The sequence below is a fragment of the Passer domesticus genome, chromosome 21, assembly GCF_036417665.1.
Source record: "Passer domesticus isolate bPasDom1 chromosome 21, bPasDom1.hap1, whole genome shotgun sequence".
In the NCBI taxonomy this organism is placed as follows: Eukaryota; Metazoa; Chordata; class Aves; order Passeriformes; family Passeridae; genus Passer; species Passer domesticus.
In genome coordinates, this window is record NC_087494.1 from 2960276 (window position 1) to 2975566 (window position 15291).

The following is a 15291-nucleotide window of genomic DNA, read 5'->3' on the forward strand; positions in this document are numbered from 1 at the left end:
GCCCCTGAGCCAGCAGAGAAGGGACTCCCCACCTGAGCCTGTCCTGCCCCAAGGTCCTGCTCTGTGCAGAAAGGTCTCACACCTTTGCTCTTTCCATCCATCAAGGGCAGGAAAAAAACCAAACCAACCTAGAAAAGCTGCTTAGAGAAGTGTGAGACACACAAATAGCAGGGCCTGGGAGGGCTCCTCGAGGCTGGGGCTGATCCTTGGCCCCACAGCCACCAGACCTGAGGAACTGTGGAGCAGGGAACACCCCTCCCTCCCCTCCTGAAGGATTTCACACCCATCGAGCTGCATCTCCTCAGCAATTAGAGGGCAGCCAGAGCTGGCACCAAACCCAGACACAGCAATGTGTCCTGCAGCCAGAAGAGACCAGAGTCCAGAGGTGGAAAAAAGAGAGAGGAATCATCTTTATTTGTGAAGTGTTAACAGATGGGACAGTCCAATGCTAACCAGCAGTAGAGGTGTTAGACTCCCCTGAGCACCTGTCTGCTCACAGGCCCCCAAGTCACGCACACACTGCAATGGCTCAAGCACAAGCACAAGCTGTTAAACCTTAAAATCAGCCCCAGCCCCAGCTCACCCTGCCCCTCCCCACTGCAGAGACACGAACAACCCATGGAATAAGTTACAGCAATCATTTATCCAGCACCCAGCTCCTGGCTGCAGAGTAACCAGGAGAGCTGGCTGGGAGTCTGCCCGACAGGGACAGGCCAGGAACGAGCCCTGGCCAGGGAAAGGGGCAGCCTTGCTCCTGGTGATGCACTGGGAAACACACAGAACCTCTTCCTGAACCCTCTGCTCAGAGCAGGTCATCTCCCACAGCCACCAAAGCAGCTCCTCCCTCACCCCCACAAGCAGGTGGGACACAGCTGCACTCCCACCCCCCTCCCCACTCTGTACCAACATGAAATAACCTAGGACAGAGACAGTCAGAGACCTAGACTACCAGGAACAAAGGATTTACATTTACAGGTAGAAAAACCCTCCCACGACTCTTAAAAAAAAAAAAAGTGTATTTTATATTCTACAACTTAAGTTTCCTTAGAAAGTGAAGTAACTGAATCGCAAGGACGCACTAGAATATTCCATGGTGCTATTTTAACAAAAAAATTAAAAGAAAATAAAATTGTCCAGACGAGTTCTTCATCTGCACATCACCTGGCAGGAGAGAGAAAGAAAAAACAGTTAGATAAAGCTGCACAGAGCTGGGCCAGAAGGGCCTCTGGCTGCTCCCAGAGAGCCTGAGCAGATGAGCTGCTGCAGCCCTTGCTCCAGGCACTCACCTGGCCCTGCCCTCAGTTGGCGTTCCTCTGGCGGACGTTCTTGTCCTTGTGGTTTGTGGCATTGCTCTTCCTGGGGAGGAGAAGGGGCGTGAGGAAAGGGAGAGCAGGTTTCCCCCACCAGCAGCCCTCAGCCATTAATGAAATTTGGGTCCCAGCAGAGGGTGCAGATCAGATCCCAGAGCAGGGTCAGACCCCAGTGCCACCCCAGGGATGTGAGGTTTACACATGGGGACATCAAATAAACCAGGGGGGGACATCTCCCCCCACTGAGTATTGTCCCAACCAGCCAGCTTTTATCTTGGCATAAAGCTTTTATCTTTGGAGCAGATTCCCTGGCTGGATGAGATCTGGCACAAATCTGGCAAGGTACTCACAGCGGTGCAGAGCCTCCATCATCATCTTCACATCCAGGACAGCACAGAAAGAGAAAGCAAAAAACAAACAGTCAGGGAGGAGGACACACAGAGTGACCTCTGCCTCCCCTTAGAGCAGTGGGAACTGCATTCCAGGCAGCCATCCCTCCACCACCTGAAACTGGGGAGGGCAGAGCTCCTGTGGTGAGATCAGCTGCCCTGACCCACCCGCTGTGCTCACCAGGACCTGGGATGGCTCCCAGACCCCAGCACACTCTCAGCAGGTACAGGGGAAGCCAAACAGGATGTTCCAGGAGCCAGGCTCTAAGCAGCAGCAGCAGGAAGCCCTTCTCCCTCCCCACACACCAACACAAACACTGCACGCCACGTTCTGAGCAGCACAGCTAAGGAAGCACCTCTGCCAACACGTGCCAAGCCCTGCAGCCTTGCACCAGCTCCCTGAGAGCTGCCACCTCCCTACAGGAGGCTCCCAGATGTCTCCTTTGCTCCCCATCACCTTTTCTTCAGCCCTGGTCTGGGCACTGGGGCTGCCCTGGCACCAGGATCTGCCCACGGCTGGTGAGAGGAGGCAGACACGGGGCTGGAACTACCTTCTACTTACCATGAGAGGTGGCACCCAGCAGCAGAGAAAGGAAGAGTGGACAGGTAACACCAGCAAGGACGGCACCCCAAAGACAGGCCAGACTGTCCCCACCCCAGCTCAGGTGACAGGAGGGTCCAGTTCACACAGAGTACTGGGGGGAGCTGGCTCAGACAGGTCACCTGTCACCCTTCAGGAGGGGCAGAGCTACAGAGACTTTGGGGCAGAAAAAACCACTTTATACATGGCAGTGTAAAGCCATGGTGTTCACCAAAGGGGTGTGATGCTGTGTCCTCATCCCTGAGCACTTGGGAACTTGAGCTGCTCTTGCCAAGGAGCATCAGGGCATTTCAGCACATTCACCTGTCTGTGAAAGCATCTGCTACAGCTCTGACAGGCCAGCACCCCACAGACCCGGGCTGATGCCATCACAAACCACACCACACTGTGGTTTTGCTGGGAGATGCAGCTACAACATCTTTAAGACAGCGTTTGCCTTCCAGCCAGGGGTGTCAGAGGGCAAAACACCTGCTGGTGAAACTGCCTCGAGTGGAATTCCAAGCCCTGCAATCGGGGGAGGGATCTGACCTTTATCCCCTGTGCTGCTCCTCGCAGGGGGCCCGGGCAGGAAGGATGCAGAGCATTCACACCGCATTGTTAACAGCATCAGATAAAGGAGGCCGGGAGCTGACACAATGCAGATCCTCAGCGATAAGGAAAGGGAGGGGCTGGTGCTTCCAGAACAGATTAAAGATAGTACCGGGTCTTTGAGATGCAGGATGTGTGGATCTGATGACCCAAAACATCCTGAACTGAACACAAATTAAACTAAGCCCGGTTTTACAGAGCCACCGACACAGTCCTCCCAGCTCTGCAGCACCACAAAAGCTCGAGCACTTATTTACAAACCACCTTGTCCAGAGTGGGAGCTGCCAAAGCAAATCCAGCCCTGCAGACACTCAGGGGAAGCAGAGGAACTGCTGAGACAAAGGGTCAGCCTGACCTGCTCAGAACCCTCTTTTGCTCCAGATCTCACTGCAGGACTCCCATAAACAGCACAGCCTCATGGCTGAAGTACACACGGCTCCTCAAGTGCCCTCAAACAGCCCTGGTCTGGGATAGGAACTCAGAGCCCCCCAGAAGCCCACCCTGCCTGCCCTCTGCGAGCTCCAAACCACTCCATCCTCCCACACAGCTTCAAACCCCGGCGCCTCTCACCGTCAGGAACCTCATCGGGCTTCCTCCTCTTCTCGTAGATGAAGATGATGGTGACAAGAACGAGCACCTCTGCCACGATGCCCAGGAAGGGCCAGAGCGCTGCCAGGCGGCTGCGCACGCGCAGGCTGACGGTGGCATTGCCCGTGCCCAGCGGGTTGGCAGCGTTGCAGGAATAATCGCCCGTGTCCTGCTCGATGTCCAGCTTCAGGATGCGCAGCTCCGTCTTGTTGCCGCCAGACTTGATGATGTAACGGCCCGAGGCGTTGTCCAGGCGCTGCAGGGAGCAGGGATGGGGAAAATGGGTGTCAGAGGATTGGCTCCTGGCAGGTGTTAAATGAATATTGTGTGTGTTGTGTCAGAAAGTTAGGCTGTATTGTGAAAAAAATGTATTTATACCATTGGCCCTTTGCAAATATCAAATGAATACTCTATGTGTTATGTTAGAGAGTTATGCTGTATTGTGAAAAAAATGTATTTATACCATTGGCCCTTTGCAAATATCAAATTAATACTCTATGTGTTATGTTAGAAAGTTATGCTGTATTGTGAAAAATGGGTATTTATACCATTGGCTCTTCAAATATTAAAATGAATACTCTATTTGTTGTGTTAGAAAGTTATGCTGTATTGTGAAAAATGGGTATTTATAGGATTGGCTCTTCGCAAATATTCGAATACTCAATGTGTTACGTTAGAAAAGTTGTGCTGTGTGAAAAATGTGTATTATAGGATTGGTCCTTGGTAAATATTAAATGAATATTGTAGGTGTTATGTTAGAAAGTTACGCTGTATTGTGAAAAAGTGTATTTATACCATTGGCTCTTCACAAATATTAAAATGAATACTCTGTGTTATGTTAGAAAGTTATGCTGTATTGTGAAAAATGGGTATTTATATGATTGGCTCTTCACAAATATTCAAATGAATACTCTGTGTTATGTTAGAGAGTTATGCTGTATTGTGAAAAAAATGTATTTATACCATTGGCCCTTTGCAAATATCAAATGAATACTCTATGTGTTATGTTAGAAAGTTATGCTGTATTGTGAGAAATGGGTGTTTATACCATTGGCCCTTTGCAAATATCAAATGAATACTCTATGTTTCATGTTAGAAAAGTTGTGCTGTGTGAAAAATGTGTATTATAGGATTGGTCCTTGGTAAATATTAAATGAATATTGTAGGCGTTATGTTAGAAAGTTACGCTATATTGTGAAAAAAATGTATTTACACCATTGGTCCTTTGCAAATATTCAAATGAATACTCTGTGTTATGTTAGAGAGTTATGCTGTATTGTGAAAAATGCGTATTTATACCATTGGCTCTTCAAATATTAAAATGAATACTCTATTTGTTGTGTTAGAAAGTTATGCTGTATTGTGAAAAATGGGTATTTATATGATTGGCTCTTCACAAATATTCAAATGAATACTCAATGTGTTACGTCAGAAAAGTTATGCTGTGTGAAAAATGTGTATTATAGGATCGGCTCTTGGCAAATATTAAATGAATATTGTATGTGTTATGTTAGAAAGTTATGCTGTATTGTGAAAAAAGTGTATTTATACCATTGGCTCTTCAAATATTAAAATGAATACTCTATTTGTTGTGTTAGAAAGTTATGCTGTATTGTGAAAAATGGGTATTTATATGATTGGCTCTTCACAAATATTCAAATGAATACTCTGTGTTATGTTAGAAAGTTATGCTGTGTGAAAAATGTGTATTATAGGATTGGTCCTTGGTAAATATTAAATGAATATTGTAGGCTTTATGTTAGAAAGTTACGCCGTATTGTGAAAAAAATGTATTTATACCATTGGCCCCTTACAAATATTCAAATGAATACTCTGTGTTATGTTAGAGAGTTATGCTGTATTGTGAAAAATGCGTATTTATACCATTGGCTCTTCAAATATTAAAATGAATACTCTATTTGTTGTGTTAGAAAGTTATGATCTATTGTGAAAAATGTGCATTTATACCATTGCTCTTCACAAATATCAAAATGAATATTATATGTGCTGTAGAAAGTTATGATGTATTGTGAAAAATATGTATTATATGATTGGCTCTTCTCAAATATTAAAATGAATACTCTGTGTGTTATGTTAGAAAGTGATGCTGTATTAATCTCTTTTAAGTAGCGTGGTAAATATGGTTTTTAGCCTGTAGTATAATGTTAAAATAGAAGCTATGTGATGTAAGATACTTTTTGTAACTAGCTCAATGTGAAAAATGCGTATTTTATGATTGGCTTTTTGCAAATATTCAAATGAATACTCTGTGTTATGTTAGAAAGTTATGCTGTGAGAAAAATGGGTATTATATGATTGGCTCTTGGCAAATATTAAAATGAACATTGTATGTGTTATGTTAGAAAGTGATGCTGTATTCATTTTCTTAAGTAGTGTGTTAAATATAGGTTTAGGTTATAACAACGTTAAAATAGAAACTCTGCTATGTAAGACACTTAAAGAGAGGAATGAGGTACTGGCACTGAGATAGCAGCCACAGGACACCTAAATTTTTCAGAGAAAAATAATTTATTACTCCTTTATCAGAAGGAATTAACTTCTTCCCGCCTCACTCAGCTCAGGATTCAGAGGAAGATGTTTATCAGACAGAATCCTGTGTTTGAATGGAATTTATGCACCATGTATGAGGTGTATGAATATGCAACAGGCTGCTGTTTTTAAGGGTTAATCCTCCGTCCTTTTTCGGGCTTATTTTGCCCAGAAAGAGGTACCTGGACTGTCTGTAACTCTTTGTTTTTATTGTCTTGTATTGTCCTAATCCTAATTGTCCAAATTTTTATTACTCTAATTATATTACTATTTTTATAACCATTTTATTACTATTCAACTTGAAAAATTTTAAAAGCAAGTGACTGGCATTTTTCACAAGGAAGAAGAGGGATCTCAGGGTGATGGGTTTCTCTTTGAGCTGGGTTTTATGAGCTTTTAGAGAACCCATCGCTCTTGAGATAGCCCAGCTACCTTGAATGGCATAAAATTAGCAGGATGGCTTTTGAGGTAGTGTTGGAAACAGAAAAAGGTTTAATGAAAGGCAAAATAACAAAGCTCTTACAGAGAAAAACTGAGCCTGGGGGCGAGAGGATCTTGCTCCTGGTAAAACACCCCACTAAAGCAATTATTTCCTTTGTTCTCTTCCTCTTCTAGTGAATTACCCAGGTGGGACCTCTTGGCCTCTGTCTCAGCCCCAGGTCTGAGGTGAAGTCCCAAAGGTCCTGTGAGGTGTCTTTGTACCGAATTGAGAGAGAAATTTCTGGGCTTTTTGCCTTTTTAAGCAGGCAAAGAATAATTTAGTCACTCCGTCAACAAGGGGCTCATTCCTACATCAGGGCAGTGCTGACCACCACAGAAACCCCCGTCCTGAGGAGCACTGAGCTCTGGAGCAATTCTGGTGCCACAAGGACTGGAAGAAGGAGCAAACCACAGCACTTACCCCGTGCCCACTCTTGTGCCAGGTCCAAGTGGTGACAGCAGGGAAAGAGGGATTCTTGCAGGTCAGCACGCCCGTGTCCCCCTCATTCCCATGCTCTGACTTCTTGTAAGCTGACACCTGGGGGGGAACTAGGCAAGAGGGGGGGAAAAAATAAAGTTTGGACATGTCATAGAAGTCACACAGATTTGTGCTTCCTGCAGCCCACCCCACCAGAATCACCCCAAAACCTCAGTCAGGCTGTTCCTCTCACTAGTCTGGCATTTTTAAAGAGGGAAGTGCAGCTTCAAGGAAAGGCTCAGATTTGTGCAGCAGGTATTATCCCTCTATCCATTATTCCTGTGGGAACAAGCCCACAGAAGGCTGGTTTAATGCCAGATCTCAGGGCTGACCCTGCAGACACAGCAATGGCCTGATAACAGCACTGCCTCTCAGAGAGCAGAGCCCTGCAGCCAGCTGAGGGCTGGGAGCAGCTGAAAAGACACCTCAGCAAAGTGTTCAGGAGGTCACAGCTTCCCCAGGCCCCTCCTCAGACCCCAGGAGCCAGGAGATGGAATTACCAGAAATATTCACTTCTCCTCTTATCTGCGGGTTTGCCTCGAAGACGCACTCGTAGATGCCAGAGTGCTCCTCCACCTTCCCCTGGATTCTGCCAAAAACAGGGCTCAGGTAAGCATCCAGCAAACTCATCCCGTCTCCAGACTCATGGAATCACACACCCACAAGCATCAGCAGGCTCCTCCATAGCAGATTTCCCCCATTCCAGCAGAATATTTACTCTGTGTACCCAGAGCAAGCCAAGCCTCCACTCTCCTCACACACTGAGGGTGGCAGGAGAGGGTTTCATGTGCACCACGTCTGACACGGGTTTGTCACGTCTGATCACTGCTCCAGCTCAGTGAAACACAGGGCAAAGCAGTGGCAAAGATCACCCAGGCCGTGCTGCTTTGCACTGATCCCCTCACAGAGGAAAAACTCTCGCATTCTCCTCTTGCTGTAAAGCTGCTGCAATGAGATTTAGTGGATTATGCAGCCCTGCAACAAACATCCCATTCTGCTGCTCAGTAATACCCACTCGAGGGAAGGGGCCCACACTTTGTCCCATGGCTGCACTGGGACAAGGGGCTGTTTGTTAGCTCTGCCCTGCACGGCGCTTCCCACTTCCAAAAACCACTCAGCTGAGGAATTGAGGTCACGCGAGGGAGGCTGGGTTATAAATACTTTAATCCTTGTTCAGCTCCCTGTTGCTATGGGGAGACAGGCACGTCGGCACTGCCATACAAAGGGACATGATGCCTCCACAGCTGCTGGGTCACTGCCAGCCAGGCCTGACTGTAATCAGAAAGGAAAGCTCACTGCACTGCCACAATAAGGTTGGTATGGCTGTGCCCAGCACGGATCACAGCTCCTTCTGGGACTCTGGAAGGGGCACAAAGCCCCAGGGAGACACAACATGCACTGGAGCCTCTTGCTGCATGCATGGGGAGCTGGCAGCTGGTGGCCTTCAGAGCTCTGAATAGCCAGAGTCCAGCTGAACACCTGCTTCAGATCAGGAAATCTCTTTCTAAGAGGATATTTGTGGCACAGAACTTCCCCTTTCTCCTCCTTTTCACTGCCCTCCTCCCCATAAAGGAGAGTGCAGGGCCTTACCAAAACTCTGTTAAACTCCACAGTCCCGAAGCCCCATCAGCAGGGCTGCAAGAACTCAGCCCAGGTTCCAGCTGACAGCAAACACCAGCTGCTTTCTGGGACAAAACCCTGCCCGTGCCCAGGCTCTGCCTTGCCCTGACACTCACTCGTAGCTGGTAAAAGCACCCGAGTTGCTGTCCTCCACCAGGGTCTTCTCCTTGTGAATCCACTTGTGGCCCGTGATGGCGAGGTGTGGTGCAGATATGTTACAGCTCAGGATCACCTTGCCAGAAGCCTCAGTCACACCAGTAGTAATTTCTGGACCTGCATTCATAAAGAATTGGATTTAAATTAACCCAGGGTACGGCAGAGCTGACGAGGTGCCCGAGAACCTGCAACGCAAACCCCACAGCTCCTTGTCTCTACTCCCAGCTTCCACTTACCTTCACACAGTTCCCTACCACACCTGGCCAGCACCAGAGAGTCCCCAAGGCCAGGCCTGGGATGGCCCTGCAGCTGCTCCCCCCACGAGCAGGCTGGCTGCTGTGTCCTGCATGGCTCCAATCTCCGCTGTCCCTCCCACGGGTGCAGCCCCAGTGCTCAATAAGCAATGGAAAAGGTCACTCTGAAGGGCAGAGCACGGCTCTCTGCTGCTCTGAGCCACCACAGCGCCCGGGTGTCAACACCTCCCAGCACCTGAGCAGCTTCAGAACCTCCAGGTAGCACAGAGGGACCCTCTGTGGCGAGGGGGAGCAGACAGGATCATGTGGCAGCCCAAAGGGCTCCGTCAGAATGGCTCCAGGGAGAACACAGAGAGGTCCTGGGCCTCCATGTGCCAGGCAGCAGTAAATTATGCAACCTAAGATGACTCAGGCATTTCTACTTGTAGGAGGCTGTCCGAGAAGGCAGCTGCCATCAGCAGCACCACTGCACAGCCCCAGTGCCACTACAGCCCCTACCCTTCCACCCATCAGGGCTGACAGGCATTTTCATTTCCTCCTCTCCAAACTCCACTGGAAGAAGGGTTCTGCTGGAGTTCTGCACTCCACAGCACACTTCTGCTGAAAAGGCAGCTCTCCTAACTCCAGCACTCACGGGGAGACCTCAGCAGGACCTGAATCCCCCTCCCAGGTTTCTATCTGGAAGCAGCCTGGGCGCTGCGCTGCGAGGGGAACCCGGCCACGTCCCCAGCACAAGCAACACCACCAACACTCAGGTGTCACACAGACACGGCCGCTTCAAAAACGGTTGCATCTCAAGACCTCAAAGCAGGATTTGTTTTCCCAACAGTCTGGGTTTCACCAGCACGGAAGCGAGCTCAAAGCAGGGCTGCTGGAAGGAGCGGGAGCTGTACGAGCCGCAGGGAAGGGCTGCTGGTCAGTGGTGGTTAGGGCACAGTCGACCACAGAATGAAGGCTCAATTCTGCAGCCAGCACCGGGGCTCGGAGGCGCTCGGGGACGGGTTCCAGGTTCCTTGGCTCCGGAAAAGGCGCGGGATCGCTGGAGGGCGAACGGATTGGGAAGCCACAACCCTTTTTGAGCAGGGCCATTCCGGGTCAAGTCACAGGTGGTGGTGGGGACACCGACAGAGGGTGGGAGTCTCTCACTTCTACAGCCGGGGTGGGAGGGTGGGGGGAGCTTTCGGGAGGACACGGGTGCAGGGGTGAGCACGGCAGGAGACTCAAGACACCGGTGTCCGAGCAAGTGCCAAGGCCTCGGCGTGGCCACTCACGTTCGATGACAAAAACGTTCGCCTGGGAACGGATCCACTTGACTTTGGGGCTCTTCGACAAGTGGTTGCGGTCGGGGTCGTTGCTAGCCCGGCACTCATACATGCCCGAGTCGTCGCCCGTGAGGTTGGCGATGGAGATGGTGCTGGTAGAGTGCAGGTTGTAGGTGGCGTTGATTTTGACACGGTCCTGCCGTGCGCCATCCCAGAGCTGGGCATAGGTCTCATTGGGGTCGTTGCCCTCAAACCACCACTGGATCTCGGGGATGGGATTGCCAATCGCCTCGCAGTACAACTCCACGCTGTCCTGAGCCAGTCTCTTTTGAGACAGCGGTGACTTTATAAAACCAGCTATGAGTTGAAGAGGTATTAGTGCAAAGTGTTAGTGCAAAAAGTAAGAATTCACCTTCCACAAGCACAAACAACCCTGGGTGAGTGAGAAGAGGCTGCACGCTGTCTCCACATCAGCGTGCTCTTCCCTCCCTCCCCTCCACACTCTGAACTCTGCCTGGCTCAGGCAGGGCTGCTCGCTTGCATTTCGCATCTCCTGCAGCTCCACTGCACTCAGTGTGTGCCACTATCCAAACTGGATGCCCCTGGCATCTCCCACCTGCTGTGAGGCACAGCCCAAGGCCCCTGTGTGGCACCAAAGCACAATAAAAACACCACAATTGTGTTTCAGGGGCTGATGCAGCCCCCACATCCCCCAGCCTGTGCTGCACAGCTCACATCACCGTGTGGAAGGCAGCAGGACCCTGACCGAGCCCCCTCAGAGCCAGTTTGAGTAAGAAAACTACAACAGGAAAAAGGCTTCAGTGAGCCCCAGTGGCCCCAGGAGGAACGTGTCCATTCCCCCTCGCTGCACAGCCCCGGGCTGCCTGGCTGCAGTTCGGAGCTGGCCGGGGCCCAGGCCCCCCCTCGCTGGCCGTGGCACAGCCACACGTAGCAGCCACCAGCCCCTGGCCTGCCCACACCCTCCTTCCACCCCTCAGCCCCCCAGCAGGAACCCCTCAGGTAAGAATTTTTTTGGGGAGGAGGAGGAAAGTCTTGCAGACCACAAGACGTCACGAGCCAGGTGAGGAAAGTTGTAAATTTGTTGTCGTACAAACGGGGAAATCTGACTTTTCATCTCAGCCTGCAGAGCTGAACTGGCAAGCAGCAGACCAGAGGCACAGGCTGGAATTGGGGTGTTTTCCACCCTGCCCTTGCAGCCAGAAGGTTCAGAGCTGGAACCAGCCAGTCCAAAGGTCGGTCCGGGCAGTGGAGCTGCCAAACGCCCTGGGGCTCCAGGGCAGGCATGGGGCAGCAGCCACAGCCCCAGGAGCCTTCCCAGGGCAGGCAGGAAGGGAGGCTCAGCAGCTCCACTTCGGGAAAAACCATCAGGCACAAGTGGAGGTCACTACGTGACTCGCCCCCAGCCAGATTTCAGGAGGAGCTGAGCTTGAGACACATCCTTCCTGTGCTAACAGGCACCCCAAGAACCTTCCAGGAATTAATCTGCTCAGTTAAAAGCACTTTGTGATTATACACAACCCTCCACGGATGCACCGTGACGTACAGGCACAGAGGAAGAGGGCTTAGGAGAAGTTTTTGGGGGGTTTTGAAAGCCTGGAGATGTTTTAACGAGAAATCCTAAGGCTGATTGTTGTGAGAACAAAACGGAACAAAAGAATTTGAGGAACAAATCAGTGTCACAAACTCAAGTTTGCTCAAACTTAAGAAAGACACAAGTTAGAATGTAAGCTAAGCTTGCCCCCTAAAGAAATTAATTCCATTTTTCAAAGGAAAAACTAGCTTTTCCTACTAAAGCTGTAAAAGTCTTGAAGAATAAGCATGGCTGAACGAGAAAGGACCCCCACTGTGGGGTGACCAAAGCACTCTTAGGAGAAGACAGGATTTTTAACTGACCAGGAGGTTCAGGGGCACCCAGAGACGTTACGGGATGGGGCCATCAGCTGGGTTCCACCCCCAGAACCAGTGCCCTGCCTGCCAGGAGGGGTTTTTCCACACCACAGGCCTGTGATCAAGCCCTGGCAGTGCCCACAGCACTTGTCCCAGCCCGCCTGCTGCAAGCACAGCCCCGACTGCAGCGGGAGCTGCTAAAGATCAAGGGTTTTACAGCTACGAGGTGATTACTGCACGCTGACAAAATAAGCTGTGCAAGGTTATTTGCTCCGAGTTAGAGGGTGCCTCGTGCAGCTCAAACAGGTTAAAAGGCTCCAGCAAGCAGCAGCAGCAGCCAGCACCACTCGCATTCCCATGGGATTAATGCCCTCCCTGTCCCGAGCAGAAATCCCAACCCTGGGCTGGAAAAAGTGCCTGTTGAGCCCCAAGAACAGGAGCACGGCCAGCACCAGCCCACTGGGATGGATCAGGGCTGCTGCCACATGTCCCAGAGGGTGCCAGGCTGCAAGTGGGGCTCAGCTCCCCAGAGCTGAGCTGGATGTTTCCCCGGGCACGGCGTGGTATCTGAGCCAGCAGGGAAGGCAGAGAGACCAGATAACACTCTCCAGAGTCACCTTCAAACTAAAAACAACCTCTCCCCCCGCAGAGGGAGGAGTCCCCGGGGTGTTAACAGCAGTGCTCAGGGTGGCAGAGCCTGGCCAGAGCCACACTGGGGCCAGGTTCCTGCCTGGCCTGACCTTTGCTTCTGGTTTGGGAAGAGATAATTGAGGATCTAACCATTTTTGCCATTTAAAACGGCTATAAAATCTGCCCTTAAGCTTTGCACAGCCAGGTCGAAGTCAGGGTCCCTCCCCTGAGGGCACAGAGTCCAGGCACACGCTGAGCCATGCTCCGTGGGGCGAGATGCTACCCAGCCTGCTCCTTAAACCAGACCTGGAGAGGCCAAACCCCTCCACACCGAGCCCAGGCAGGACAACACGGGCATTACACAACTGATCCCTGTCCCTGCAGGGCTTTCCAGAGCCAGGACAGGAGCTGCCTCCTCCTCACCCCCCAGGCTGGAGGGAAAAGCTGCCAGGAAAGCCTCAGAGCCACGGGGGGAGCGGGATGAGGCCAAGCCGGGCAGCTCCAGGGGAAGGGTGTGAGCTTTGGGAGGAGGCTGTGCCCTGCAGAATGAAAAGGCACTTCTGGAGGAAGGAACTACCGGAGCACACGCTTCCCGGGATCCTCGCTTCCCGGGATCCTCGCACTCCTTCACTCCCAGGGTTTGGTCCCACGGTGCTGAATTAAGCGCAAATAGGCTACAAATTGTTTAAGGATTCAAACCAGGAGCGGCTGCTAGCCACAAAGCCAGGGCTGCTCCCCCGGCTCCTCCAGAACCCGCCAGGGCGGAGCCCAGCCCGGGGCAGAGCTCCCGGTGCCCACCGGGGGCTGCGGAGCCGCCCCGCCCCGCGGATTATCCCCAACATCTTTAGGCTTTAGAGGCTCCTCGCCGCTCCTCAGCCGCGGGAAACCGGAGAAGCGGCTGCGGGGAATAAAACTCCTCGGTTTTCCTAAGGAGAAAACATCCCGGCGCGCCCGAAAGCACCGGCGGCCCCTCCGGTGTAAGCGACCACCGGGCACGCGGCGCGCCGGGGCACCCTCCGCCCGAGCTCCGGGGCTGCCCCAGGGCTGAGCCGAGCCCGGCCCGGCCCGGCCGTTCCCCGATAACCCCCGGGCGCCTCCGGTGCCCCGGCCCCGCCCGCCGCGGACGTGCCCCGCCGCAGGCGCCCGCGCCGCCGCTCCTCCCCCCACGCCCGCCGCTCCCGGAGCCCACCCGCGTGGCTGCGATCCGCCACGGCCCCTCGGAGCCCCCGCAGGACGCTCCACCGTCCAACCCCCCCGGAGCCCCCCGCCACACCGAACGAAGCCCCCCCCCCAATCCCGGAGCCGCCCCGGCTCGCCCCGCTCCGGTTCCGTACTTGTCGCCGCGGCGCCGGCGGCCATCGAGCACAGGACGAGCAGCGCCAGGAGCGCGCGCGTTCCCGCCGCGCCCGCCGCCATCTCCGCACGCGCCCCCGCCGCGCCGCGCGCGCGCTATAACCGCGACCGGGGCACCGGGGAGAGGCGGGGCCGCGGCGGGAGCCGCCCCCTGGCCCCCCGCCGCTCAGCCAATGGCACGGCGCTGCGCCGCTCAGGCCCCGCCCACCCGGCCCGGCGCGGCCAATCAGAGAGAAGATCACAGCGAGCGCCTTCTCCTCTCTGCCGGCCCCGCGGGCAGAGCCGGTTCGGGCCGGTCCCGCCCGGCCACGCCCACCGGCCGCGGCAGCCAATGGGGACGCGCGCTGGGGGCGGGGCTGGGGGTCCCGGGGGCGCCCCCGGTGCCGCCGCTGCCCCGGGCGGCTCCGGCACCGCGGAGGGGCGGGGGGAGGCGGGCAGGCCTGCACGTGTCCGTGCCTGCCGAGCCGGGCACGCACGCACCGCGGGAGCACCGGGACGCACGCGGCGCCCCGGCCGTGCGGCGTGGGCAGAGGCACGGGGGAGCTGGCGGGTCCCCGGGCGGCGCCGGCGCGGCTGTACCGGAGGCACGCAGAGGCTCCCGGGGTGAGGCACAGCGGGATGCGTGGGAAGGAAAGCGGGCAGCGCTTCCCCAGCGCGGGGAGCCCGGCGCACACAATGGATCCTGCGGACAGCGGACCCGGCCCTGCCCCGCTGCCCCGAGCGCAGGAATCGCTCTCAGCCGGACCGTGCAGTCCGTGCGGGCAGGGCGGTCAAGTCCCAGCCTCAAGTCCCAGCCTCAGCCCAGCTGGAGCTCCCTGATAACCCCGAGGGGCTGGGCAGGCAGTCGCCATCACGCTGGGCAAAGAGGTCTCTGCAGGGCAGCGGCTTTGTCTGCAGCCCCGCTCTGAGTCAGCCACGGAGCACTCGCGGCCGGGGGTACTGGGCAGGAAAAGCCAAACAATGGGGCCACAGGCGCCAGCCCCCGCCACGCTCTCCACGGGGATCTGCAGCTCCTCCCGGAGCATTTCTTCCCCGCGTCCTGCCCAGCCTCATCCACTGGGCAGCCGGGCTCCCCCTGCGCTGGGGGATTTGCAAATACTGCGCCTGTGGTGCAGAAATTCGGC

The 15291-nt window shown here is 53.6% G+C and overlaps 1 protein-coding gene across 2 annotated transcripts; it reads right to left on the reverse strand.

The window, feature by feature from the left end:
• Positions 1-386: 386 nt before the first annotated feature.
• On the reverse strand, positions 387-14305 carry BSG (basigin (Ok blood group)). Of its 2 annotated transcripts, XM_064396668.1 has the most exons (9): positions 14149-14245; positions 10286-10633; positions 8721-8877; positions 7485-7573; positions 6928-7055; positions 3459-3732; positions 1661-1685; positions 1287-1356; positions 387-1161 (listed from the first exon to the last, which is right to left on the reverse strand). In XM_064396668.1, exons 1-8 carry the CDS (start codon positions 14228-14230, stop codon positions 1299-1301), a joined length of 1161 nt encoding a protein of 386 aa, XP_064252738.1. In that variant the 5' UTR covers positions 14231-14245; the 3' UTR covers positions 387-1161; positions 1287-1298. The 2 variants fall into 2 exon arrangements, with proteins under 2 accessions (XP_064252738.1, XP_064252737.1); XM_064396667.1 differs by lacking the exon at positions 10286-10633 and having other exon boundaries at positions 14149-14305.
• Between the last annotated feature and the right edge of the window lie 986 nt (positions 14306-15291).